General features: G+C 42.4%; 1 protein-coding gene across 16 annotated transcripts in view; it reads right to left on the bottom strand.

Moving 5' to 3' along the window:
- Positions 1–27,672, bottom strand: part of LOC120412548 (disco-interacting protein 2) — a 209,772-nt gene that overhangs the window by 785 nt on the left and 181,315 nt on the right. For 5 of the 16 annotated variants that reach the window (XM_052707681.1, XM_052707682.1, XM_052707683.1 and 2 more), the window contains exons 4-18: positions 26,536–26,824; positions 21,780–22,286; positions 18,241–18,369; positions 17,084–17,990; positions 6,812–7,767; positions 6,617–6,753; positions 5,997–6,555; positions 4,233–4,438; positions 2,920–3,385; positions 2,764–2,854; positions 2,540–2,702; positions 1,981–2,478; positions 1,680–1,916; positions 1,494–1,616; positions 1,196–1,427 (exon numbers count right to left, since the gene is read on the bottom strand). In XM_052707681.1, the coding sequence (XP_052563641.1) occupies positions 1,196–1,427; positions 1,494–1,616; positions 1,680–1,916; positions 1,981–2,478; positions 2,540–2,702; positions 2,764–2,854; positions 2,920–3,385; positions 4,233–4,438; positions 5,997–6,555; positions 6,617–6,753; positions 6,812–7,767; positions 17,084–17,990; positions 18,241–18,369; positions 21,780–22,286; positions 26,536–26,824 (5,500 nt within the window). The remainder of the gene's footprint in view (positions 1–1,195; positions 1,428–1,493; positions 1,617–1,679; positions 1,917–1,980; positions 2,479–2,539; positions 2,703–2,763; positions 2,855–2,919; positions 3,386–4,232; positions 4,439–5,996; positions 6,556–6,616; positions 6,754–6,811; positions 7,768–17,083; positions 17,991–18,240; positions 18,370–21,779; positions 22,287–26,535; positions 26,825–27,672) is intronic. The other 11 variants (XM_052707685.1, XM_039573048.2, XM_052707686.1 and 8 more) reach the window with 9 other exon arrangements.

The raw sequence follows: 27,672 nt of genomic DNA, 5'->3' as shown, positions 1-27,672 counted from the left end.
GACAAACTTGCACTTTTTGGCAGTTTGCCTGCTTTGTTCGTTTGCAGAATCGTCAGCCTGCATACGTATTGATGTATTTGCGAGTACTGTCAAACACGGACATGTAAGAGTTTGTTTGTTCGTCATAGTCTAATACCTCCTTTACTTGCTTCTACGTCAAATTTTCTTCAAAAGGAGACCTGGATCAACCATCTACAATTTGTGGCACCTCTAGGCGGGCTTCGATCTAAAAAATCACCAAAAATTCAATTTTCAACCAATTTTTTTGATCTTTAAAATGCATTGGAAAGAAGAACTCTTAAAATTTTACAAAATTTTAGGGTTAGAAGCTTATTTTTTTTTGTGTAACTTTGAAAATATTTTAATAAATGTATTTCAACTTTGGCTGTATTTTTTTACTAACATTTCCTATATTTTAGGTACAGAGAAGTATGCAGTAATTTTTGTAGTGTTCGCATTTTTTTAAATTTAAATGATTATGGTGCCATTTTATAGCAGAAAATGTGAAAAACAAGCAAAAAATTGAAAAAATGAAAAAATAGATACACAAAAATGTAATTATATTAGGTGGAAGAATAGGTCAAATACTACCAAAAAAAAACAAACACAAACTTAACACGATAAATGTAAAATAAAATACTAAAAATAAACAAGAAAAACATAAAGAAAGAGGAGTAAAATTTTTAAAGAGGTTACTTTTTGTTCAAATTTGATTTTCAACTCTAATTAAATGTTTTGCAATTTAAATGTTGTCGCAAAAAAATCTTGATCTCATGAAAACACGATATTTAGGGTTAGTGAAATTTCACGATTTCGCGGACAGTGTCAAATCCGTGAAGTTTGGCTTTTTCCGCGAAATCCCGTGAAATTTTATGTTTATGTGAAACTAAAAATGAAAAAAAAAAAACTGGAGATTGGTGGAACCGGTTCTAATGGGGCCTATGGTATTTAATATTATTCTAGGATTGTTTTGCATGACTTTTGTCGGTAGAAGAATGCAAATCAGATAAATCTGATACTAATTCCAAAAATCCGGGTCTTCCGGTGGCCTGTACTCCGGCCACTGGTCCGTGCAGTGCAATTTTTAATCGGATTATTGTTCCTGGTGCAAAAACGAAGCTTTTGATGTATAGCAATCGATGGTTTGCGTGAAACCACTGTGACTGTAACCACATACTCCTAACAATCCACTTACCCGGATCCACCACCACGACCACCCCGACAATAAGCTGGTGCTCCTCGAGCACCGTGTTCGTCACCAGCGGCACCAGATCGAGCGCCTCCGACTCGTTGCCGTCCAGCTCGACCACCACCACGAGCAGGTTCGTCCACGTAAACACCGCACACTCGGCGATCTTCTTGTGGCACCGCAGCACCGAGTTCTCGATGTCGATCGGATGGTAGTACATGCCCCGCAGGGTGATGACCTTGGGAAAGAGAAGAGGGGAGTGGGGTTAGGAAAAGGGTTGGGTTGAAGATCTTCTTGGTAGTACCTCATCCAAAGCGCCCACAATGTAGACCGCGTCGTGCAACTCCTGATCGTTTCCGCTGACGCCGGCGGCGATTGTGGTGTTGGCCGCGTTCGAGCTCGTCGTGGAGTTGAGCGTGTTGTGACCCTGTGAATTAGTGAGGATTGGATTGAATGAGCTTGATCGTGTCGGGAGTCTCGAGCCAATTACCTGAGAGTGGATCGACTCGGTGTCCGAGTCGCGGCTCGCGATGCTCGGCGTCGTCTCGTCCAGTATCGAGCCGGCCTGGGAGCACTCGGTGCGCCGCAGGAAGCCCAGATAGCCGGTGCGGGCCCACGACTCGCTGATGCTGCACCCGGTGACGAGCTTGGCCGTGAAGTGGTCGTTGTAGTCCGTCTCGTCGCCGTAGATCGTGAAGTAGCCGTTCGAGTTGTGGGGCGATTGTACCTGATGGTGGAACGGGGGGAGTTGTTGGTTAAACAGGTCGGAAGAAGTCAGACTTGAGACTTACCCAAATCTCTCCCAAATGGGAATCACCGCACTGACCCTTGGAGTCCGGATTGGCGATGATGACCTTCACGCCCGGCAGCAGCTTGCCGGACTCGACCAAACACAGCGAGTTCGGAGCACCTCGCTCAACCAGCGCGACCCGGTTGTTACGGAGTGCCCGCAGATCCACGTAAACCTGAGCGCTCTCGGCCGAGCTAGCACCTTGCACGCAGATCGCCGGGTTGACGCGACATCCGAACGAGGTGGACACGCAGCGCGTGTTCAGTCCCAACGCCTGGAACAGTTTGCAGAACTGTTGCGTCAGCTGGACGCGGGGTCGCTCCTCGGCGACCACGACGCACGTCCGCACACAACCCAGGTTGACGTTGCGCTGCTTGAGCATCTGGATCGAATTGCTCAGCGCCTTCGTGCACAGCTCGATCACTCCGTACGAGCAGAACGTGTCCCGCACGCGGTACTGCGATAGCGTACTCAGCCACAAGCTCGGGTTGGCTTCGACCTGCAAAGGGAAGATCGATGTAGAACCCTCTCAATCAAGATCTTCAGACCGTTCAACCTACCTCGTACGGTGCTATCAGGATCGAGTGATGGCCGCTGTACACGCTGATCAGTGTCCACATCGAGAAGCCCAGCCCGCAGTACGGGTCCAGACAGAGGGCGACGTGGCGACTAGGGTACAATTCACAGGCTAGTTTCAAGCTGGCACACAAGCTCGACAGAGATCTGTTGAAGAATGATCGTTAAGACAGAACCAATAAGCGAAACCAGAGCGCAATCAACAAACCGATGTGTAATGATGACTCCGCTCAACCGTCCACAGGTCGAGACACTAAAGTCCAGATAGGCGGTCGAATCCAGGGTACTGTTGGCAATGGCTGTAACGAGAAGAGCGTTGATCAGATCTTGCGCGATCTTCACCCAAAAAACTAAGCTTCCTTACCAGCTAGCTTCCGCTTCGGGTTGTCCTCGATGTCCAGGATGAGGGGCCAGCTCTTGGGGTCGATCGAGGTGGCCGCCTCGCGCGACTTGAGCAGCTTGATGATGCTCTGGATCGAGAGGACGATGTTGCTCTTGCTCACGTCCACGATCATCCGCACGGTGGGCAGGGTGGTGATGAGGTTCTGCGGGTGGGGTGGTCGTATCGTGACCGGGATCGCGCCCAGGTACAGACACCCGTAGAAGGCGCAGATCAGGTCCAGCCCGGGCGGGAAGATGAGCGCCACGTGGTCGCCCGGGTTCACCTTGCCGCGCTCCTGCAGCAGGGCGGCGATCTTTTCGGCGCGCTTGTGCAGCTCCGAGCAGGTCAGCGTCTTGGCGACCGCACCCTTCGAGTTGAGCAGCGTGTAGAGCACGTGGTCGGGCGAGGAGTTGGCCCGCCATCGGAGCACGCCCGTGATGAGTTGGTGCTGCGGGAAATGGGGTTATTATGTTCAGCAACTCAACCGCAATTTTGATTACGGTTTAAAGTTAATCATTTTAAACTCAAACGCAACGCGAATTTAGGTAAAACAAATTTTGAGTGTACACCATCTGTCATTGAAAATTCTCAGAGAGGCGTTCATCGCAGTAGCCCTCTCAGCAAAAAGAACGCAGCAAGCCCAACGGGCTCGTTCTGTCAACAATAATTTTGGACGTTCGCTTGACTTGATTTCTTAATTTAGCGAAACAGACGGTTGGTGATATAAACAGTTTTATGACGGGAAGTTTGTTTTTATTCTTGAAAAAGTAAGTTGTCGAACTGACAAAGCACCCCTGCATTGATAGCGGAAAGATGTTTCGGAAAAAGATCCGGCAACAAATTTGTATGGTTTGACGTTTGCGGTGGTTGCCGACTAAATACAGCCACTCTCTGTTTACAAAAGTAAATGTTGAATACGACCCTTAAGGCGATGACACTTGTCAAAAGATTCTCACTCCTCACGAGTGAACAGCGAATTCAGAGCAAGAATAAAAACAACTACGACCTGCTGGCGCGGTCTCTCTACATAAATCCGAATCAATTCCTACTAAAACCGAAACGTTTTAAGTGGCAACGGGGATTCTCCGATGAAGTCCAGAAGACAAAAGCGAAACGCTGCAGCGGCAGATTTGCCGTACATTTGTCCGCGGCGAGAAACTTCTCGAAACGGTTTACTACACAGACAACTAAGTTACTGAGGAAACACTTCAAGTTTTCCAAAGTAATATCCTGCATCATCGCTGAAGTCCGTATTTGAGCCGTAATTAATTCTCCCAATTTCGCTTGTAACTTACCTTCCGCTCGTTGTCGTCCGCCAGTCCGATGTCCCGGCCCTGGGCCGAAGCGAGCCGGTTGCCCTGCACCAGATTGCCGACCATCACCGACGCCGGCCCGACGGACGCGTCTGCAGGACCCGGACCACCAGTGCCAGTGCCGGCCGTATTGATCGACGTCGACGACGACGGGGTGGTGCCGGAAATTTGAAGTTGTTGGATAGAACCTGAATTTAGTTTGGTTCGGTTCGGGATTTGGCGGGTTTTTGCGACGTTGGGTTGGTGAGGTGAGGTGTTAGACGGGTGGTTATTTTTTTTTTAGTTTGAAATGTGATTTTTTTTTGGCGGGTGAAATGTGTGAGCGTGTGTGAAGAAGGTGGCGTGAAGTGTTTTTTTTTGTGTGGGTGATTGTGAGTGTTGAGAAATTTAGTGTTTTTGGCAGTGTTGTTGGTTTAAATAATTGGTGATGGTTTTAAAATTTGAAGTGGATTTAAAATTATAACGATGAGGTGAAAATTGTTATCATTTTGAGGGTTATTATTCACAGTTTGCAAGAATACCAGAACCAAACAGTTTTAGGCGATGATGACGGTGGTTTGGGGATGTTGATGAGGGTGTTAATCGGCCAATCGGTGATGGTAATGGTGACGACGCGGGTCGTGGTCGTGACGATGAGATGTGGAACCATTTTAGATTTTTTTTGTTTGTTTCGAAAATTATTTTACGTTATTTGCGTCAAAACACACGTGTCGGTTTTGCAGATTTTGATTTTTTTTTTAGTATTTGTGAGGAGCAGAGCAGCATTTAAAAAGAAAATTAAGAGAGAAAAACAATGATATTAATTTTGAGGAAATGAAAGATTACGAAATTAATGGAAACGAATAATATGTCAATTAGTACAGCCGATTCGGGTAAGACAAATACAGTTAGTAAAAAGGTGCGAGTCCGAGAACAAACTAAAGCCAAACGTTGCATTTGATTTTGCTTGGGCACAACAAGATTCGTTTCAAGAGGTGCAGAAAAAACATAAAAATAGAAGTTTACAAAAATTTTGGGGATTGTTTAAAAGCAATTCTTTATGAATATTGGCTTTGAAACAGGTCCTGACCAAAACAAATGACTAGAACAGAAATCATCACTTTTTTAGAAAGAGAGAGAGAGAGAGAGAGAGAAAGATAGAGAGAGAGAGAGAGAGAGAGAGAGAGAGAGAGAGAGAGAGAGAGAGAGAGAGAGAGAGAGAGAGAGAGAGAGAGAGAGAGAGAGAGAGAGAGAGAGTCTTGTTCCACTGGATAAGACAGTGAGCAAGAGAGTTACTCTCTCGATTTCTCGAATCGAGAGAAACGAAAGGTGTTTTTATGCTCTTTCTTGCAAAATTTCATTTTTTTTATCTTTCACCCTCTCTTTATTCTCCTTTGTTTTTTTTTTGCATAAAAAATGTAGATATTTGATAGAGTTTTTGCCACTCGGAAAGATCCAAAGAGGAAATTAAAAAAATGTAATTTTGTAAATAGTAAACATTTTTTTTTATCATTTTTTAAGGTCACATTTAAACAAAAATGAAGAAAACACACACCCTTGAAAGGAATCCCCCGGCACCGGTGTTAGTTTTTGCGGTGAAAACAACGAAAATCCACATGTGCTCTACTCTACAAACGGAAGCAAGCGGTTACAGTCGTTCTCGCGAACGAAGCCAAACCAAGAAAACACAAAACGAAATGGAAACACATAATATCGGGGGTGCATTTGATGGGTAGCATTCACACGCCACGCTGGAGCTCTACATACCGTGGTGAAGTTCCCTCGGCTTGGGCAGGTTCGTGACGCACGTGTGCGGACACATGAGCACGTTCGCCGGATGGAGCGATCCTTCGAGGAACCGCCGCCGTGCCTCGGTCAGGTGGATTCCTCCGAGGGGTGTTTTCGGAAGATGGTTCGGAGGAACTAGCGCCAGACAGTAGATGCCGACCTGGTGGATCGAGTCTACCGCTTGCAGCACCCGGGACATCCACTGGAAGGACTCCTCCTCGGAGCAGTCCGGTCGCTGTTCGGCGATCACGCAGACCCGCTCGTCTCGGAGCACCTTGATGCTGAACACGGCAATGCGGCCACGGTAGATGAAGCGCATCGGTTCGACCGCGAGCACCGTAGCGATGATGTCGTCGGCGTTGTGCTTGCGACCCGTAACGGTCATCAATCCGTCGCGGGATCCGCACACAAACACCAGACCGCCCGGACCCAGGAAGCCGAGCAGTCCACTGCGCACGTACATCTCTTCGCTGATTGGCTTGCCAAGGGTTTGCACTTCACCCTCCTTGGCCGGTGGGGCCTCGTTGAGCGCTAGGACCTAGGGTAGGATAAAGGACAGTGAGATTCTGACCTTTTTCGACAGTCGAATCAATACAAACCTTGAACGTAGAGTTCGTCATACCGTCCAAGCCGTAGTAGGTTGTCCCGGTAGATCCGGACGTGACGCAGATTTCACCAACCTGATCGGTCTTGCATAGCACCGGAGGACCTTCGGCGTTCACCACAACCATTGTAGCTGCAAAAGAATTATTAGAACAGTTCAACAAGCCATCCCAACCTGCCGCCCAACTCACCACTCGGCATAACCTGTCCGCAGTCCTGCAGCGTCAGCGACGTTAGCGAATCCTCACTGTCGACCCGCACGACGCCATGCGAAAGAGCCGCCATCGAAAGCACCCCGCGACCCGTAGCCGACTGGTTGTACCCTCCGGCGGAACGTCCCGGTCGTCGCAGCGACACCGTAAACACCTCCGAGCTGCTCGCGCACGGACAGATCGCGTCCGCTCGCAGCCCCTTGGACTGGAACACGCTCAGGAACTGGTCACAGCTGGACAGCGACCACGGGTTGGCACCGTCCGCGACGAGCAGCATCCGGAGCGACGCCAGCGAGATTTCCTTGTGATCTTTGGTCGCCAGCAGGCCCCAGTGCAGATCGCGGCTCTTGACCAGACAGCACGAGGCGCGGTACTTGGTGATCAGCTGCATCCACGACGATGGTTTGAGCTTCATCAGTGCGTACGGAATGAACAGCACGTGCATCCCGTTCAGCACCGACGTCAGGATGCTGTGCCAGAGGCCAACTTCCCGCTTAAAGTCCAGCACGCACACGATCGTCTCCCCCTCAGTGTAGTGACAGGCCATGGTCAGCGCCCGGCAGTGGTTGATCATCGACTGGCGGGTCACCGTGACGCCCATCACGCTGCCCTCCTTGTCCGTGGTGTACTCGATGTAGGCGGTCGAGTCGTCGCTGATGCGGTTATTGTTCGTGTTGAAGTCCTTCGGGACCTTGGGCAGGTGCTCGGTCACGAACCAGTGCAACCGGGGCCACCCCTTGAGCTTGGCCACCTCGCCGGTGGACGATTTGGGCAGGCCCTTGAGGCACGCCTCGGAGGTGAGCGCGACCTGCACGCCGCAGGAACTTAGCAGGAAGCCCACCTGCTGGGGCGGCGAGTCCGAACTGGACAGAGGTAGCTCGATCGGCAGCGGGACCAGGCCGCGGAACATGCAACCGTACCACGCGGTCAGGAAACTGGAAGGAGTAAGGGGAGGTTAGTCTTTGTACGAATCGTTTTCAATTATTTTATAAATAGTTTCTAAATTGTGTTATCGATACAAAGTTGATTTGGTTTTGAAACAACTGTGATTTTTAAGGTTTACCAAAGCAACAAGCCAATATTTACACCTTGAAATAACCTAGGACTTCAAGGATTCCCTGAAGTAAAGTATTGCTTGCCTACCGCCTTAACAAGACAGCTGTCTGAGAAAATTCTTAGCTCCCGATAATCTCTGTGCCAATATGCTCTAAGTCGCAAACCTCCTCATTTTTTCGGTACTGGACACACAAATCTCAAATCTAGGGAACCCTTGAATGACCTAGGTCTAGGACCTAACCTATGAACAAAGCAATTTGTCATTTTCGTAGAGTCTTTGCGAGTGTGGGATATAAGCAGTGTTCCCACTAGCCTAAGCCATCGGCTAGGCTAGGTTCATTTTTCTGGTTCAGGTTCACTCTACACGTCGGCAAGCATCGTCGGCTCAGGCTCAACGAGCGCCGTGAGCCATGGTTCATTTGGTTCAAACCAGGCGAGGCTAGCCAAAATGAACCATTGGCTTGAACCAGGCTTGAACCTGATCAAAGAATGTTAGGCTAAACGGCGAGCTCTGTTACACCATGATACTGTTCAACCCTTAATCTACTACTGCGTAACAGTGTTACACCGTAACATTGTTACACCGTAACATTGTTACACCGTAACATTGTTACACCGTAACAGTGTTACACCGTAACAGTGTTACACCGTAACAGTGTTACACCGTAACAGTGTTACACCGTAACAGTGTTACACCGTAACAGTGTTACACCGTAACAGTGTTACACCGTAACAGTGTTACACCGTAACAGTGTTACACCGTAACAGTGTTACACCGTAACAGTGTTACACCGTAACAGTGTTGCAACGAATGTTGTGGTGTAACAATGTTACGGTGTAACGAATGTTACGGTGTAATAAATGTTACGGTGTAACAAATATGACGTTGTAACAATGTTACAGTGTAACAATGTTACGGTGTAACAATGTTACGGTGTAACATTGTTACATCATTATATTTGTTACACGGTAGCATTGTTGCACCGTAACACTCATGCATAGTCATGGTTTTCATTAGCCGGGTTAGCCTGGCTTAAGCCATGGTTCATGGTTCACTGAACCAGGATTGAACCACAAAAGGAGGCTTAAGCCGAACCAATTTTATTGGTGAACCTAGCCTAGCCGGTTCATTTGGGAACTCTGGATATAAGATTGCGCTATCCCTGTACCGGTGCTACTGTCAATGCTGAGTGACGCATGTGACGTTCGCAGTCAAGCTGTGGGCCCGCCACATTGTGGTGTGTGTGTGACACAAGCTGGCTCGTCCTCTTTCATCTGTCAACCGCCTGAGTGAACGGTCGTGTAAGCGGGGGCTTCTCGTCGGAGCGGAACGCACAAATGGCGATCCTGCCAGGTTTCCACTGATTTTTTTCAGTTGGAAGTAAATTTTCTTAGCAAACCTTTCTGCCCTACGAGACGCCCCCAACAACGGTAAAATAGTGTTTTAAAAGTTTTTGTTGACGAGAGGTGAAAGTGAGAATGGTGAGTAGAGTGATAACGGAGCATTTTGGAACCGCAAAATAGAACGTGATAAAACGGACCTCTGGTGAGATGCCAGAGGTGGACACTCCTTGAGTGTGCATTCCGAAAGGGAATGCCGTCAAGGAGGAAACTGTTCCGAGATGAAACGGACCCCTGGTGAGACGCCAGGGGTGGACACTCCTTGAGTGCGCATTCCGGAAGGGAATGCCGTCAAGGAGGGAACTGCTCCGAGATCAAACGGACCCCTGGTGAGACGCCAGGGGTGGACACTCCTTGAGTGCGCATTCCGGAAGGGAATGCCGTCAAGGAGGAAACTGTTCCGGTGTTTAACGGACCTCTGGTGAGACGCCAGAGGTGGACACTCCTTGAGTGTGCATTCCGGAAGGGAATGCCGTCAAGGAGGAAACAGTTCCGAGATAAAACGGACCTCTGGTGAGATGCCAGAGGTGGACACTCCTTGAGTGTGCATTCCGGAAGGGAATGCCGTCAAGGAGGAAACTGTTCCGGTTTTTAACGGACCTCTGGTGAGACGCCAGAGGTGGACACTCCTTGAGTGTGCATTCCGGAAGAGAATGCCGTCAAGGAGGAAACAGTTCCGAGATAAAACGGACCTCTGGTGAGATACCAGAGGTGGACACTCCTTGAGTGTGCATTCCGGAAGGGAATGCCGTCAAGGAGGATACTGTTCCGGTTTTTAACGGACCTCTGGTGAGACGCCAGAGGTGGACACTCCTTGAGTGTGCATTCCGGTAGGGAATGCCGTCAAGGAGGAAACAGTTCCGAGATAAAACGGACCTCTGGTGAGACGCCAGGGGTGGACACTCCTTGAGTGTGCATTCCGGAAGGGAATGCCGTCAAGGAGGAAACTGTTCCGGTGTTTAACGGACCTCTGGTGAGACGCCAGAGGTGGACACTCCTTGAGTGTGCATTCCGGAAGGGAATGCCGTCAAGGAGGAAACAGTTCCGAGATAAAACGGACCTCTGGTGAGATGCCAGAGGTGGAACTCCTTGAGTGTGCATTCCGGAAGGGAATGCCGTCAAGGAGGAAACTGTTCCGGTGTTTAACGGACCTCTGGTGAGATGCCAGAGGTGGACACTCCTTGAGTGTGCATTCCGGAAGGGAATGCCGTCAAGGAGGAAACAGTTCCGAGATAAAACGGCCCTCTGGTGAAACGCCAGAGATGGACACTCCTTGAGTGTGCATTCCGGAAGGGAATGCCGTCAAGGAGGAAATTGCTCTGGTGGTTAACGAACCCCTGATGAGACGCCAGGTATGGACACTCCTATAGTATGCTTTCCGAAGGAAATGCTTCCAGGGAGGGAACGGTTCCGTTGTTTAAAAAAAAGAAACAGTTCCAAGATTAAACGTGTGAGAAGATTCCGGAAGGGAAAGCCAACTTGGAGAGAACCGTTTCAAGAAAGGGAGCCAGGAGCAAACCGTCCATAATTTATCAGTCTCTGGTGGGGTGGACCCTTCGTAGCCTGTGAGTGAATTTGAGAAAGTATAGTAAAGGTAAGATCAGGGTTGATCATGCTTTCCTGAAAGTGGCGATCACAAAGTTCAGCTATTGTTAATGGAACGACAAGAAAAATACGAATATAAAAAAAATAAGAACATTTCCATTTGACTCGACAAGCTATAATGATCGAGGAAAGAAGATGGTGCGGGAGAGACGCTTAAGTAATCCGCTGGCTAAATACATTCGATTCAATTCTTCATCCTCGTCGTTTGCGGAATGTTCTATTTCAGATGTCGTTGTCCTGTTTAAGAATACTTGATGTTCGGAACAGTTGAATTTAAAAAAATCGAAACTAGAGAACGTGCAACGGATGCTGGTCTATAACCGAAAACTTTATAAGTAGCTGCTCTTCGTAAAAAAACCCATCCTACCAGTTCAGCGCTGTACCAACTAAATCCAATCTCAACGAGCTTGCGACAAAGCAAGATCAGCACCATCAGGGCATCGGAATGGGCTGTCATGAGAAGTTTGCCAGGTGCGTCGGGAGCTTGGACTGAAGGTGCTACGGCGCAAGTGATGACAGAAAAGCTTTTGACGAAGATCCCAGTACGAAAGCGAGCGGTCCTTCACAGTTGATGAAAGTGATGCCAAGCTCTGGTCCAGTTGTCCCAACATCGCCCCTGTTAGAAGCTATGGTACGGGTTGAACTGCTCCGGCAGACTTCTGGTCAAAGTAGATCAAATAAGCGAATACGATTCTATCAGGTGATCAAAACTTGAAGATTCAGCTTTCTGTTGATTGTTCAAGGATCGAGGTTATGCTGGACCGTCGGATGTTCTCCGAGGTGTTTTGACGGTTTTCTCTGCTAGTTTTGCTGATCGCGAACTTGTACTGATACAGATGACAAGAACAGTATAACGGAGAATCTCTCCTGCAGCGGTGGACTTGGTGTTACGAAGACTGCATGTGGTCTTCACTGGTTCACATGCTTGCGTGTTGACACAACACGGGAGACAGCCACGTTTGGAAAATGTGATGCGGAACAAAGTTGCATGATTGTGACCTTTGGTAATGCTGCTGCTGCGAGCCATGTACATGTGACGTCATCGATGCAATTGAGAGCGATCAACGGCGTGTCCACAGTTTGCTCACTCGATAATCTGGAAGCTCGGCTTCTTCCGTTAAAAAGGCTCTGGTGTTAACGGTGGTTGTGGTTGTCTGTCTTTGGCTGACCTTGTCCTCCGGTCTAGTACCGTACTTTCCTAGTCGAACGAATACCATCACCTCCTCGTTATGAAGGCTAGGTAAGGTGAAACGTCTTTCCGGAGAAGAGTGAGGACCAGTCGTGTTGCGTTGAACGCCCAAAAACCACTGACATTCGACCATGAGTCCCAGGCGGTAGTTGAGCTGGTAATCGGCCTGATATGACCGGTCTGGTGAACAGACCAAAAACGACCAACTTTTCTGGGTTTGGCTGTTGTGCCATGGTGACAGACAAGCTGTCAACGAAGAGCCTAGCGGGAAAGCCAGCTGACCTTCACAGTGCTGGCAGCGGACCCCAAACTCTGGCACAGGTGCCCCAACAGAAGATGCAAGTGTTTTCAGCTAACATAACCTGCGCCAGCTTGCCATGGAATAACTGTGACATCACTCCCTCTGCGCAGTTTAAGTCGAGTAGCTAAGCTGTTGACATTTACAAAAAAATTTATTTTTGATTATCGCCGGATAAAATCAAACTCCTCCTTCACTGTGAGTGACAGGACATTATAGCTGCGTAAAAACCGCGGTTAAAAAAAATCAGCAAGTTGTGCTCAATAATATTTTGCTTACGAGAATCTGAATGTTTGGCTAAATGTTGGGTACTTAACCGGAATGATATTTGTCTCGAAGGAATCGGAGGCGCTGTTGGACGAACGCAAACAAATTTTGGGTATGTCTTATTTGAGACAAATTTGATGACAAGTCTGTCAGACAATAATTGCTAGTTGGCCGTTCAGGAAACTTTTTTTTCTGTTCCAAACATAGGTTTTATCTAGAGTTTTCTTGCTATTGGCCGTTCATCTTTGGGTTTGTGTTAGAAGGATGCAAACATGGTACTACTAAATTATTCACGATTTAGTGGATTTAGGTGCTGTTGTCAAAATTGCTATTACTGACTCCATCACTCCGATGGAAACTAACTTTGTTTATGTATATGTTTTCCTGGCACGATTCATTGTTCGTTTGTTGTTGTTTAGGTTTTCGTGGCACGGAGTGATATACTCGCACGAATGCTAACCAAGATAGCGCGTACCTATGAAATACAGCTTTGGGATGAGATTACTTTCTAACCATGCAGAAAGTTCCCTGAAATTACTTAACTACGAATGCCTCGGGATTGGTTTCTTTTTCGGCAGCTGTAGAATAATTGATTTGATATAACTATTTTGCTCGACTTAAAACATTTAACAGGGTGTTAAGTGGGTAATGAAACGGTATGCCTTTATATGATAACCATTGCACATTCTGATAGTGAATGTTATGTCAAACAATTCTTAGTTTTTGGAAAGAAATATGACCGTGGATATTTTTTAATGTAGAAGGAGGATGTGGGATATAAGATTGCGCTATCCCTGTACCGGTGCTACTGTCAATGCTGAGTGACGCATGTGACGTTCGCAGTCAAGCTGTGGGCCCGCCACATTGTGGTGTGTGTGTGACACAAGCTGGCTCGTCCTCTTTCATCTGTCAACCGCCTGAGTGAACGGTCGTGTAAGCGGGGGCTTCTCGTCGGAGCGGAACGCACAGCGAGTTGTGTCAAAATTCTCCGATCTTGCTAATGGCAGATCACACAAACTCATCTTGGCTGAATGACCTAAGATGAGATATTTTAGGTCATTCAAGGACGACATATCAACGGGGATTAACACATAGGTCCTCGGATGACGTAGGGCCTCCAACATATTCGTTGAGGCTATGTGAGCGGTACTCTAGGCTACTACCCTGACAGACAAACAGATCTTAGTTCCACGGGTCATTGAATGACCTAGAACTTTTCAACAAATCAAAGAAATAGTATACAAGGCTTTCTAGGCCCAGTGAAAAAAATATAATTTAACCCAAAAATGACGAACTTCTCGTCACAGTGTCCTGATGCAAAAAATGATCGAGCTCAAGCTGTCACAGCCCTGCGAAGTATGTTGGCTGACATATCGGGCGGTCAGTCAAAAAAAAAAAAAAAAAAACAGCTAGAAGTTGGCTGACAAAAAAAATTTGCTAGAAAGAGATAGGAAACCTGATGCAAACAAACCTCCAGCTTTGAATGTGTTAACAATTGGTAAATTTCTGACTAGAAAGCCTTATTATATTTGCTGAGGCTATGCTAGTGGCCTCTAAAACACGGCGTGTTTTCTAGAACAACCTTATCAGGAAAAAATAGTCATCGCTACTTTCAAATGTGTCTAATAGGAAATTTTCTCAGCTTTCCAATGCTTCTAAAAGCGAAATGTTTCATCGGGAAATTTCTGAGATATCTCTATTTTAAGTTTTTTGGTTTTAAATTCCTTTATTATTTATTGGAAACTTTATACTAACAGTTCAGAAAATTTATCAAATGATGTGTTTCATGAGTCATTTACTCATCAAAATGTTTGCAAATTTTGATGAGTAAGACAAGAAACAACATTGTAGAAGGTTGAAAACCGCTAAACATTTTGAAAATTATGTTTTGTCTAAGTTTTTGAATATATGGGATTTATTCAGAAATTAAAATCATAAAACAGTGTAAACATGTATTTTTTACAAGAATTATTTGATAATTACATTTTTTTTTGTGTACAAATATCACGTGTCTACTCTGATTTAGCTTGTTCAACCGAAACTTTGGCAGGTTTGTGATTGTTAATGGTATTATTGAATTTTATTGAATAAATTTGATATTTTCTTAAGCAAACGTTAACCAGGAACATAAATACAAATATGATTTGAAATCGAAAATGTACTACATATTACTGTAGCAAGCTTCAAAAGTCATATTTTCATGAGTATAAAATAAAGATAAAATTTTATAAAATGTTTTCTGAAGAAAATGCTCTTAAAAGTAGCAATAAAACTCGAGTCTTCCAATTTAGAATTCTGAAAACACCGTGACAAACATTTATTTTTGTTTGAACAAAAATTAAATAGTATTTTAACAAAAAAAAAATCTAACAAAAACATCCTTTCCAAACTATTTGAACAAAAATCAAGACATATATATATATTTTTAAAGATGAGATTGAAGATGGGAGTCTTATAAGCTTCTAAAATATTGCTCCTTGATCATTTAATACAAAAAAAAAAAAAAACTGAAACAATCATTTCATACTAATGAAAAGTATTTCTCCTAAAGCAAGCAACAGTAATTTGCAGTATAATTTCAAGTATAAAACATGTTTTGTATCCATGCAGCTAGTTAGTGTTTGATTAAGGAAATATGATATTTATTCATAAAAATCTTGTCATACCCTATCAATCTCAAACCTGTAGAAATTTCGGTTGTATCAGCTGATTCCAAGCTGAATCAGAGCAGACCGGTGTTATTTGTACACAACAATTATGTAATAATCAATTTGTTCTTGTAAAAATAATATTTCAATACGGTTTTATCATTTTATTATTTGAATAAATCCCACATATTCAAAAATTCGGTTAAAAATTAATTTTCAAAATGTTTAGTGGTTTGCAACCTTCTACAAAGTTGTTTCTTGTCTTATTTTGCACATTTTGGTCAGTAAAATACACATGAAACACATCATTTGACAAGTTTCCTGGACTGTTATTTAAAAGTTTCCAATAAATGATCAAGGATTTTAAAAGAAAAAACATAAAATAGAAATATCTCAGAAATTTCCCGATGAAACATTTCGCTCTTAGAAGCATTGGAAAGCTGAGAAAATTTCCTATAAGACACTTTTGAAAGTAGTGATGACTATTTTTTCTCCTTAAGGTTGCCCAGAAAACACGCCGTGAAAAGAGGTATTAGAATATGACAAACAAACAAACTCGCACTTTTTGACAGTTTGCCTTCTTTGTTTGTTTGCCTGCATTTTTTTTGCAGAAATGTCCGCCTGCATACTTTTGCTTTGTTTGAGAGCTTGCCGCAAACAAGTTTGCGAGTTTGGCAGTTTGTAAATATCAAACAAAAAAAGTGCAAGTTTGTTTGTCATAGTCTAATACCTCCTTGAGGCAAAATTCAGGGCGTCTTTGGAAGATTTAGGATATTACTGCCCACCATTGAAAAAAACGGGTTATATCCACTTTTGGCAAAAACGAGATATTAGCTCCAGGTGGTAGAGGATGTCCCAACGCATCTTCTGAAACTAGAATTTCACTGAAATAGTGTTTAGAGATGGCTGCCGATGCGAAAAACCAAACGGCTATTATTATGCCACTCAAATGGGAAAATGCCTTAACGGAAATTTGGTGACAAACACTAAAACGCGTTTGCTCGGAATACTTGATTTGGCATAATAGAGGAAAAAAGCAACTAGCGACAAAATTTAGAGGCTAGGAATTTTGACAGGTATGATTTTAACAAAGTATTCGCCTCCTTTTCTCTTCCACAGAAAATTGCGGACAGTGTAGTCAAACTAGGCCAAAATGTTAAAGTCACTCACAAAATGAACTTTGAGTGATTTCAGTTCATTTCTGACGTCACGATTTTCTCCTCTTATAGCCGAATTTTCAATTATAGGCAGATTAGTATAAAATTGTACCATTGTACTTTAATAAACAGACTCGAATAACTGTTTCAGTTATTCGAAGGGTCTCTATATAATTCGGACCAGTTACCCTATCAAATGAATAGGTATTTAATATTTCAACATCGCCATATTGGATACCATATTCTCAAATCACTTTAAATTTTAGTGAATTTCGGTTTTAAGATGAACAATAGTGAACTTTATTACCGAATTTCGGTAATTTTCTGTTTACCGAAGTGTTCAGTTGAAAATTCGGAAATTTTCTTCCGAATTCGATAAAAAATCTAAATGTAGGACTTGAAATAATCGAGTTTCTACTGTAGCTATCAGGGTATGATTCTTAAATCCTGGCACGTTACTTATGTATGTCTTTATATTCAAAACTTAAAAAATATTTGAAGGACCTTCAACAGCTGAGATGTTTCAAAGCTTAAAAAAATATGATTTAAAAAGTGTTCAAACAATATTTAAAATAAAACCAGAGAACCACAAATTCTCAAATGAGCTGGAACAAAAAAATAAAAACTCACCTCAGCGGGTCACTGTTGGGGTAGACGAGCGCGACGCGATCGCCCGGTTTGAGCGATATCTGTTCCGGTCCCTTGCTGAACACTTTGGTGGAGAGGGCGTACGCGATTTTTTGTGCTCGGGACAACAGCTTGCCGTAGGTCAGCGTCGTTGTCATCTTCCCGTTGGGGTCCAGCACCGTCGCCATGGGGGCCTTGAACGAGCTGGTGCCGTACCGCTGCAGGGCCGCCTCCAGCGTCCGTGGCAGTCCCGAGGGCACGATCAGCTGTTCGCCCTGGACCGGGGTCATGAGGCTACCCTCGGGTTTGGGCGCGTTGGGATCCTTCGGGTTGGCGGCGATTTCCAGCTCGATGTCGTTGTCCTCGTAGAACTCCGGCAGTGGTCGCCGCTTTGGCCTCTTCAACGTGTTCAGCAGCTGCTGGATCTTGGCCGAAACCTTCCACCGGCCGGCAGTGCTGGTATCTCCGGGCTCCTGATTCGCGAGATTGACGTACCGCGTGACACGATCGGCACCGCGGCGCGTGTTGGCACTGAACTGGGTGATGTCCGGAGCGGCGTACGGTCGCTGCTGATACTCGGAGATGTCGGTGATGTCGTAGCTGTTCTTCTGGTTGTAGTACGTCCGGTGAGCGGCCGGCGGCGATCCCGCACTCGACGTGTCCGACAGGGTGGCATGTTGGGTGTTTTGGGTTGGTATGCTCTGCGGAGGTCGTCGCTCGATCGGCGCCGGTTGGCTTTGCTGCTTGTTCTGCTGGCTCGAGTGATGGTGATCGCGGGTTGAGGGCAGCTTCATCGGCTCCCGGCCCAGAATGTGATCGCGGGGCAGGTTGTAGTTGTCCCGATCGGGCGTCGATATCCGGCCGCCGATCATGCCCTCCTCCGGAATGGACTCGTCTTCCGTGCTGGAATCTAGTGGGGGCGAATATGAATTGGGATTAGTTCAGAGATCGATCACGATCAATCAAGAGATGAACCCGGACAGGACATGATCATGATCATCGAGAGAGAGAGTAACTTAAAGGACAATCACAAAAACAAACAAGCATTTTTCGATTTCGGGAGGATCGGACCGAATTGGGATCGAGGCAGCATGAAGTGGAGTCTGAGTGTTGTTGAGTTGATTTGAGTTTGAGAGAGATGATGATCGCAAGGAAATTACCTGATTCGTCATGATCGCGCTCGGGACTACGATTGAGCACGGAGCTGCGCTTGGATGGCATTGGTAAGCTAGGTTTGGGGCGATTTTTTAATGCAGCTAGTGCTTGCTGTACAGCTTCCTGGCGCACTTCTGCGGGGCGCGCGCGCACGTGGTGTGGATTAGATGTGTGCGTGTTGGTGATTGATTGAGGTGCCACGGATGATTCATGATCGATGATTGATGTGACGCGCGACACACACACACACACAATTGAATTCACACAATGGAGCAAGGTGGTGTACGGTTTTTTTTGTGTGTGTGTGAGAATTTGTGGGAGAGAAAGCAAAAGAAGAGAAAACAAACAAATCAGACACTGTTGTGGTTTTTGATGGATGATTCATGGTGATTATTTGCATTTTTTAAGCGAGAACGCGATTCTGGAGCTTATTTTTGGAGATCTTTCCTCGTCGATCACACTCATATTCATTATTATTTTGGGGGTTCTGTGGGTAGGATTCCACCAGATTTGGAAAGTATTAGAAATACTTGAAAAAGAAGTTGTGTTTAGCGCAAAGATTTATTTGATGATGTTCGAGCCATGTTAAACTATTGGCATGCGTACAAATCCATTAGCACTGACTAAGCCTTCCTTCTATGTCCAGCTGCCGCAGCAAACAAGCTGGTGTTCTTACGGTACAGCAAAAAATGTTGTTTGACCTGTCCGTCCGAGGATCGGATTGGAACGATCGCGACAGCAAGGGCTAATTCTATGCGTCGTCTAGCCATGTTAGTGTTTGCGTAGGAGATGATTGGCCGGTTTGAAGCAAAATGTGCTGCCTCTGCCGATCGAACAGATTGTCAGATCGAATGGCTCGAACGTTTGGATGACGACGCCTTGATGGTCAATTATGCAAATCTATTGGTTTATTAGAGTGAAGAGGAGAAGGTGGCGAAGCAGAGCCAGAGTTTCTTGATCCATGTTGTTATAATTTGATGTTTCAAATCAAACAAAAATTGAAAAAAAAAGCCAATCTTAATATTCTTAAATCTTCAAGTTTTCGTGTGCTAGCCTCGAAGTCCCTAAATCGAGTTTTGGAGTCAAAAAGTCTGTCAATGTTTAAGTCCTCAATTGAGGACTTGTAGACTTGAAGTCTTTAAGTCTTCAAGTCTTCAAGTCTTCAAGTCTTCAAGTCCTCAAGTCTTCAAGTCTTCAAGTCTTCAGTCTTCAAGTCTACAAGTCTTCAAGTCTTCAAGTCTTCAATTCTTCAAGTCTTCAAGTCTTCAAGTCTTCAAGTCTTCAAGTCTTCAAGTCTTCAAGTCTTCAAGTCTTCAAGTCTTCAAGTCTTCAAGTCTTCAAGTCTTCAAGTCTTCAAGTCTTCAAGTCTTCAAGTCTCCAAGTACGAGTCAAGTCTCAATTTTTCAAATGTTGAATTTATTTAGTTTTCAAATCGAACATCGGGCACATTGAAAACCCCTGCCCCTAAATGGATGAAGATGAGTGTGATAAACAACGCTGATGCTGCTCTGATTAAAAATTCATCGATTCAAAATTATGCATGTGTAACTGTCACGTTTGGTGTTTTTTCAGCAAATCTTGAACCGTTACCTTGATGTCTTTTTTTCAACGTGTGTGTATTTACAAAATTGGAAAACAAAGTGAAACATGCACAACATTTGTGGGTGTGAAAAACATCGAATAAGCTAAACACCATGCTTAGTAGTTGTAATCTGTGTTATTTGGGTGAATATATTTCTTCAGTTTATAATTGTATTTGTTTTATAAAAAGAAAATTAGCAGTTGTTGTTACCAAATTCCTTAAAGATTAGGAAAATCTCTCCGATAAAATGTCACATTTGTACTTTTTGCCTGTTCTCTCTTTTGTTTTTGCAGCAGTGAAAAAAGAGAGATTGTGGTGACAATTGAGAGTGAAATTTTATCGGAGAGAGAATTTGATGGTGTCTCTCTCACAATCAAGGAACGAAATCGAAAAGAAGTTTCAAAAGCAAATCGTCTTAGTTTTCAGTTTTTCGGGACATCTACGACTGCAATGAATCTGAAATTTTAAATTTTTCCCGGTTCTCTACGGTTTTCAAGTCGATTTATTGTTGTATTGTTAATTTTATTAAACAATATTTATCCATTTCTTATGCCTAAAAATAGCAATTGTTTTAAAGAGCTTTTTTCTGCTCTCGCTTAATCGACTGAAATTTACGGAATTTATTTCATCCAATGATTGTATCTGAATTAATTTGTAGCTGTAAGGATTTCCAAATTCTGCATTCTGTAATAAGTCAGGCAAATTGTATTTTGATTAGTACAACAAATAAACATGAATTGAATTAAATTGAATAATGTCTAAAAAAGTCATTTTGTTTTATCCCTTGTCAAAGTGACTCTATAAAATTTTGGAAAATGTCAATAAAACAATGTTACTTACAAAAATATTCAAAAATCTGAATTTAGAGAAAAAAAGAAGCAATACTTGATCAAAACTTTTAAGACTTTTTCATATTCTTTTATCCAAGTTAAGTCGATTTTTAAACTTCAATGTTTTTGAATCTTAATAAACATTGATCAGATTGAAAAATCAAGAATAGAACTTTTTTTAACTCCACTCCTTCGTTTTTTTAGTGTATTATATTTGAAAAGAGCTAAATTTATGTTTTTCAAGCAATGGAAGTTCTTCAAAAAGGACATAAAGTTTGTTAAAATCGTCTTTTACTTTTACAGCGAAATGACATTTAAAAAAATATATTTTTAGAGTGTAGACTATTTCAAAGAAATAGTTACATCGTAATTTCTAATCAATCCAAAACAGCTGATCCTCAGATTTGTATAGGAATCAAAGAATAGAGATGGATAAGTAAGACTCGTTAATTACAAAAAAAAAAAAAACTAGAAAAATGCGTCACGCTAGAGAACTGCTCAATAATCAGAAAGAATAAAATTAATGAGACAACATTTGTAATGGCAGCTGAATAAAAATACACTAAAAAAGTCTGACTTTTTTCTGTTTATTGATCTGATATTTTGATACTTTCTAGACCTTTCGAGTTTTGCCATTAGTCTTATTCGAGCAATTTAGTGAATATAAATAATAACTTTTTGTTGGTTCTATTTCATCCGCCATATTAGACGCCATTTTGATTACTTTCCTTTCCCTTGAGTATGCGGAAAAACCACCTGAAGATTTATATTCACGTTGGTCGGATTAGTTGTTGATTCCGCTGAATGATTTGCTTCTCAAACGCCTTTAAAATTTGTGCCTTGACACATTTTGAGAGACATTTTGAAATATATTGAGAGATTTTGTAAAAAGAGAAAAAGTCAAGAGAAAACACAGAATCGTGTAGAACTGAGAATTTTGTTAGTAAGGGAATAGACCTTATTTCATTAGAAGGTTAGCAGAGACATAGTAGAAGAACAGGAGAAGGAGAGCGATCGAGGTCAGTCAATTCAGAGGTAGAGTAGAATTTTGTTTGGTGAAGATCACAGAAAACAGAAAAAGAATTATAAAATAGAAGGTCAGAAAAATAAATCAAAAACAGTTGCATTTTACCACTGGTGTAACGACTCTCGTGTCGTCCGATTCTTCTATTATTTCTACTATTGTTGCCGCCGGAAGGGGGCGCTTGGTCATTACTTGTTCGGTCGAAATTGGTTTCGAGCGGTGGTGGCGGCTGTTGGACCGTATTGCCAGCCGCCGAGGCCACCACCTGCGGCGGCTGATGCCGTAAATACTGCTGTTGTTGTGGATTTTGGGTCTTTTGTCGCATGACCACGGGTTCCATGATTATGGGCGGGTCATGGACGACCACCGCTGGACCCCCGATATGGGTCGTTTTGGACGGGGATTTGGCTAGGGCGGCCGCGGCAGCCACGATCGCCGGCGAGTGTAGGGCTAGGTTACCGAAGTTGGTACATAGCGATGGCACGTCTTTTCGCAATGGCGGCGGCGGCATTTGCTGGTCGCTGCAGGACGATCCCGATGAGGTAGTCGACGAGAGTAGGTGATGTCGGCTGCTGAGCAGCAGCTCGTCCGGATGCACGTCTGGCCGTCCAGCAGCTGTTGCACGTGGTCCGACCAGTATGATTTTTTTATGGTGCACAAATGCGAAGGTGTGTGTGTTTGTGTGCATTTTTGCGCGTGAAATTATGTTCAGTAGATTTTGGAGAGCATAGTTTTTTTTTTCCAATTTGTGATGGTGCACAGTAAGAAGGTAGTTTGGTGATGAACCGTGTACGAAAACAAAACACAACAACAAATCGCACAGCGCATGCAAAAAAAGAAAGAGAGAAAGAAAAAAACAAAATGAACAAACGTGTGGAAAACATGGAATGAAATTCGCGTGAAAATATGAAGAAGCAAAAGTTTGAGCTGAGCTGAGTTGAGACCTTCACCGTAAACTGATTTCATTAGCGAAAATTAAAATTCAATGCGTGCCAGCACGGCGAATTCCGCCCTCAAACTACCTATAAACACACTAAATGACACAACCTTGAGTGTTATTACGACGACTGTTTGCAGTATACAACTATTAACTATATCTTCAATTGCCGCTTAATTACGCGCGTGAAATGCTTCTTGCGTAACTCCCATGATTCCCGAGTGCAAAATCTGATCATCTACTAAACACCAACCGCCCAGAGACAGCCGCCAGTCAGATCCGGACAGTTCTCACGAGAAATATTATAATTTCTGTCTGAAATCACCGTAAACAACGGATAATTGCCGTATCGCCGAGCGAATTAATTACGGCAGCACCACTGCACTACTATAGATACCGGCTGGAAATCGTGCCCGTTGCACAGCTGCTACTACTTCCAAGTCAAATACCGGGCTTTAAACAGAATGATGATCTAGACGACAAGTGGTGACCGATCGGCGCGGGACCACCCGTGGTCGAGGCTTTTGATCGGTTTATTACTCAGTCTATTATTGGTTTATTTAGTTGGGGCATAAACTCTAAGCTTGATGAGCCGTGCAATATGTTTGAAAATCGATTGTAAGCGATTCGAACCGTATAAATGAATTTTAGTCCAATTATCCAATAATTGCTAAGGAAATCTTTAAGTCATATTAATTTAATTTAGTTGGTAGTCTACTTTACTAAACAACATTAAATCATGTAGATATAAATGTAAATTACCTCTCAAATGGTGTCAATCGACCGTAGTTAAAAAGTATAATTTATGCTCCTATAATTTGAAAGATAACTTTTTATAACCATCAACATGGCAAAATATGATTGTAATCAAAATAGCAACAATTGTTTAAAAGCAGTTCAAATTTGGAAATTTGATCGAAACTAGACACAAATGTGAAATATAGATCGATCTCCTTTACAGATATAACAACAAAACTGTTTTGCCCACGTCATTACCCAGTTTCACAAACAAATTAGAGACTCAGAGACAAATTTTTAAACACATCGATTGAGGTAGAAGTTTAGATTTTGAGTGTATTTATAAAATCGCTAATTTTTTGGTCTTAGCAAAGTTGTTCAAAAATATGTATTTTTCCTTGTCATTCATATTGATCTACACTCTGATCTGGAAGTTTTTGACTGGCGGAACAAATTTGAATTTTAAAGATGCTTATGAGCCATATATTTGTATGTTTTTTAACCACTTTCAAGAATAATTCTAATGTTGTAATTAAATACTGACATAAACTATACTTTTTTTTTAATTTTAAACATCAAACCATTTTTCAATTTTTCCGAAAAGCGTTATAAGTTATCAGATTGCTTTACAACTAATTCAATTCAATTCAATCAGTGTTTTTGGTAAAATCAAGGGTAGAATTTAGAAGTTCTGTTCCAGGATGTTACATTTGAAATTCATAGATTTGGAGAAATTTTCAGCTGAGATGAATTGGCAGGGAGGGTACATATTTCTAAGTTTAGATTTTGCTAGCTGAGTGCTCTTTTAGGGAAAAAATACATTTTGTGAAAAGAACTAAGCTTTACAACTATATTTAGAAGAAAATTTGTTATTTTCGCAACGAGGAAAGCTTTCACAGACAATCAATTTATAAGCCAGGAAATTATTTTCTCATTGGATCAAATATTTGAGTGAATTTTTATGCATTTGAATAATAACATGTTAAAAAATGACATTTTTTGTAATTTTTAATTTTGTTTTGCTGCTTTAAATTTATCAACTACAAACATAGAAATAAACAGCAAAAAATTAACTGATTTTAAGTTGAGAGCTATAGTTTTTTTTTATTGAACAGTTTTAAACAAGTTTCAAGTTTGGTACGAAAAATGATCATTTTCGACGGTTTTCGCAAAACAACATTAAAAAAAAAACGTAACTCTGCGCCATTTCAACTGATTTTAGCTTTCTTGGACGTAAATGAGAGAAGATTAGTTGAGCTTTTAAAGAAAAATAGTTGAAAGTTGAAATGAAATGTTTGTATTAAAATAAAAATGCTGTATTTTTGGTCTTTGGACCATTTTTATAGATTCAGAGAAGCGATTTTTTTAAAATAAAAACTGTATTTTCCGATGCACCAAACGGCCAAAAGTTGCGTCTTTCAATTACGGTATAAATAAATTTTAGTCCAATTGTCCTATAATTGCTAAGGAAATCTTTGAGTTATATTAATCTAGTTAAGACTACCAACTTAACTAAACAGTATAAAATCATGTAGATATAAATGTAAATAACCTCTCAAATGGTGTCAATCATCGGTTGTTAAAAAGTATAATTTATGCTCCTATAATTTGAAAGATAACTTTTTAAACCATCAACTTGGCAAATTATGATTGTAATCAAAATAGCAACAATTGTTTAAAAGCAGTTCAAATTTGGAAATTTGATCGAAACTAGACACAAATGTTAATTATAGATCGATCTCCTTTACAGATATAACAACAAAACTGTTTTGCCCACGTCAAAAGTTGCGTCTTTCAATTACGGAAATTTTGGTACCCAAAAAAGTATAGGCATCGCTTAAATTTAGAAAATTTCGCAGTTTTAGTGAAAAAAAGTTGATTTTTCACGTTTTCGTCATTTTTCAGTTTTTGCGAGCAGCGCGTCGAAAAACCCGGATTTAATTTTCTAAAAATCATATCTCGAAATCCTGTTAATGAACTCCTTCCATTTTTGAGTATGTTACGTAAAATTTTCCTAGGAATCTGATGAAAATATTTTCAGACATAGGCTCTTTGGTCCAGACCATCAAAACGGCATTTTAAAGTTTTATAGAACCTTTTCAAATGATAGGCTGGATTTTCCAGTCTTCAAAATGTTTTTCCTTGAAAGATTAACCAATCACCATTTATTTGTGTCCAAGACAGCTTAAATCGGATGAATGGCGCGGAGTTATGATTTTTTTTAAAAAAGTGGATTTTGCGAAATTTACGAAAATTTACATTGTTTGGATCTTAATTATTTCGGGAATCCTTAGTCCAATTTTGAACCCGATCCGAGCAATTTTTTCCATGCCATTTTCGTGGGGAATTTTTAAATAAAGGCAAATAATAAAAATAATCTATTTATACTGAAAAAGTTGCATTACAGCAGAAAAATGTTAAATTTACAAATTTTCAGATAGAAAATTACATATTTTTCTGGCATAAAAGATGTTATTTTAACATGATTTTTCACTGTGTTGTTCCATCTTGGTAGATTTGATTTTGATTCCCTTTAATCTGAGATAGTCATCACACATACATTCATACCAAGGTGAATATTTTTATTTAGGCCGAACATTTTTGTATAATAAGCCAAAAATATAAGCAAATTAAACAACTGAATATGTTAAAAAAAGAGTTTTGAAATTTGAGACTGAAGAATTGGTCTAAAACTATTGAAAGCTACATAAAACTACGGTTCTTTCAATTAAAAGCCAACGAATACTAATGAGACAAAACTACGATACAAAAACGAACGAGTAAACACATTAAAACTCTACAGTACAACGAAGAAATGATACACAACGACATAGCAGCTGCAACAACAACACAACGACAGAAAAAAAGAAAGAGACTTGCGTGCAAAACTTTAAAAACACAGAAACGGCGAACAACAAAAATGTATGATCGACATTTTGATTGACGGTCGGTCCTTCTTTCGAGCGTTTTTTTTTTGGTTGTAGGTTAACGGTTTAAGGTAGTGCGCGCGCGTTCTTTAACAAATGTATGAACTGAGGTGAATTTTTGATCGTCCACTTCTGTGTGGGCGGCGAAAATGGAACGCATGTGCAACGCGATGAAGTCCAGATGATTGTGAGAGGTTGATTTTTGAGTGTTGTTGGGTTTTTTTACAGGAGGTTTTTTTTCTGTTCTACAATGAAAGCTAACCTGAATGGTATCGTTTCTCATTGTGAGTGACCCTTCGCTGGGTGCTGCGTCGGGTTCGGTTCTGTTGAAGTTGCTGATGCTGTTGCTGTTGCTGGTGATGATGGCCACTTCCGGAGCGGTCATTGCGTTCCCTACTACCTCCACCACCGCCTCCTCCTCCTCCTCCGCCCCCTCCTCCACCACCACTGCCGGAGGAGGCAAAGATGTTCTGCTTCTGCTGGGCCGAAGGATGGTGCAGGTGCGATTGGATGTCATTTACATAGCCTGGATTATTGCCACCACCACCACCACCACCTGGACAGGCACAAATTAGTATAGAGCGGTGTCAACAAGCGAAATAGAGGAGTGGATATTCTTTGGGAAATCTAATATTTGTTAATTTTTTTAATAGCTATTTTTTTTTAAATTTCGACAAAATTTAGGTTCTTTTAAAAATTATTTTTTTAAAAATAGATTTGAAAAAAATTGTAGTATTTTTTTTTAATAGACGAAAACTTAAAATAAAAATTGCATTGGTCATGAAAACGTTGAATAATGTAAGTTACATGTTACGGTACATTTTGAGAGTAAATAAAAGATTATATTGAATTCCTGACAAAAAAATAATGCACAGTTGGTTTTTTAGGAGGAAAAAATCAAGTTTCAAAACTATAGATTTCCCAGAGAACGACTCATCTGCTACCGGCGATTACACAATATAGATAGATACATCCAGAGGTGAGCTACTACTCTACAACATTGCTAACATTATTCGCTACACCACCACGACGACGACGAAACTACAAACTAATCATGATAACTACTTCTACTCAATCAGCGCGCACTTCTACTCGTTCGCGACTTCGACGACGACGCCGAGTCGCCTGTGCCATAATCCAGATAAATGCTCTGACATTACGCGTGCCGTCGAGGAGCGCCAATTTTCCTAAACGGTCGGTCGACAACCTTCTGCTTCTTCGCTTTTTTTCTGTACCATCAGGAGGAGATTACGAGGGACGCAAGCTTAAATTTCATTCCAGTGAACAAATATCATAATTATCATCCTCACAGGTGAGGAAAAAGTGAATTTCTTCCGCGTGCGTCAACCACCCCAAAGAGCCCCGGTGTGTCGGCGCCATTTTTATCGCCATGTGAGCA

Source organism: Culex pipiens, chromosome 2 (genome assembly GCF_016801865.2).
Source record: "Culex pipiens pallens isolate TS chromosome 2, TS_CPP_V2, whole genome shotgun sequence".
Lineage (NCBI taxonomy): Eukaryota > Metazoa > Arthropoda > Insecta > Diptera > Culicidae > Culex > Culex pipiens.
This window is presented reverse-complemented; position numbering and strand designations above follow the sequence as displayed.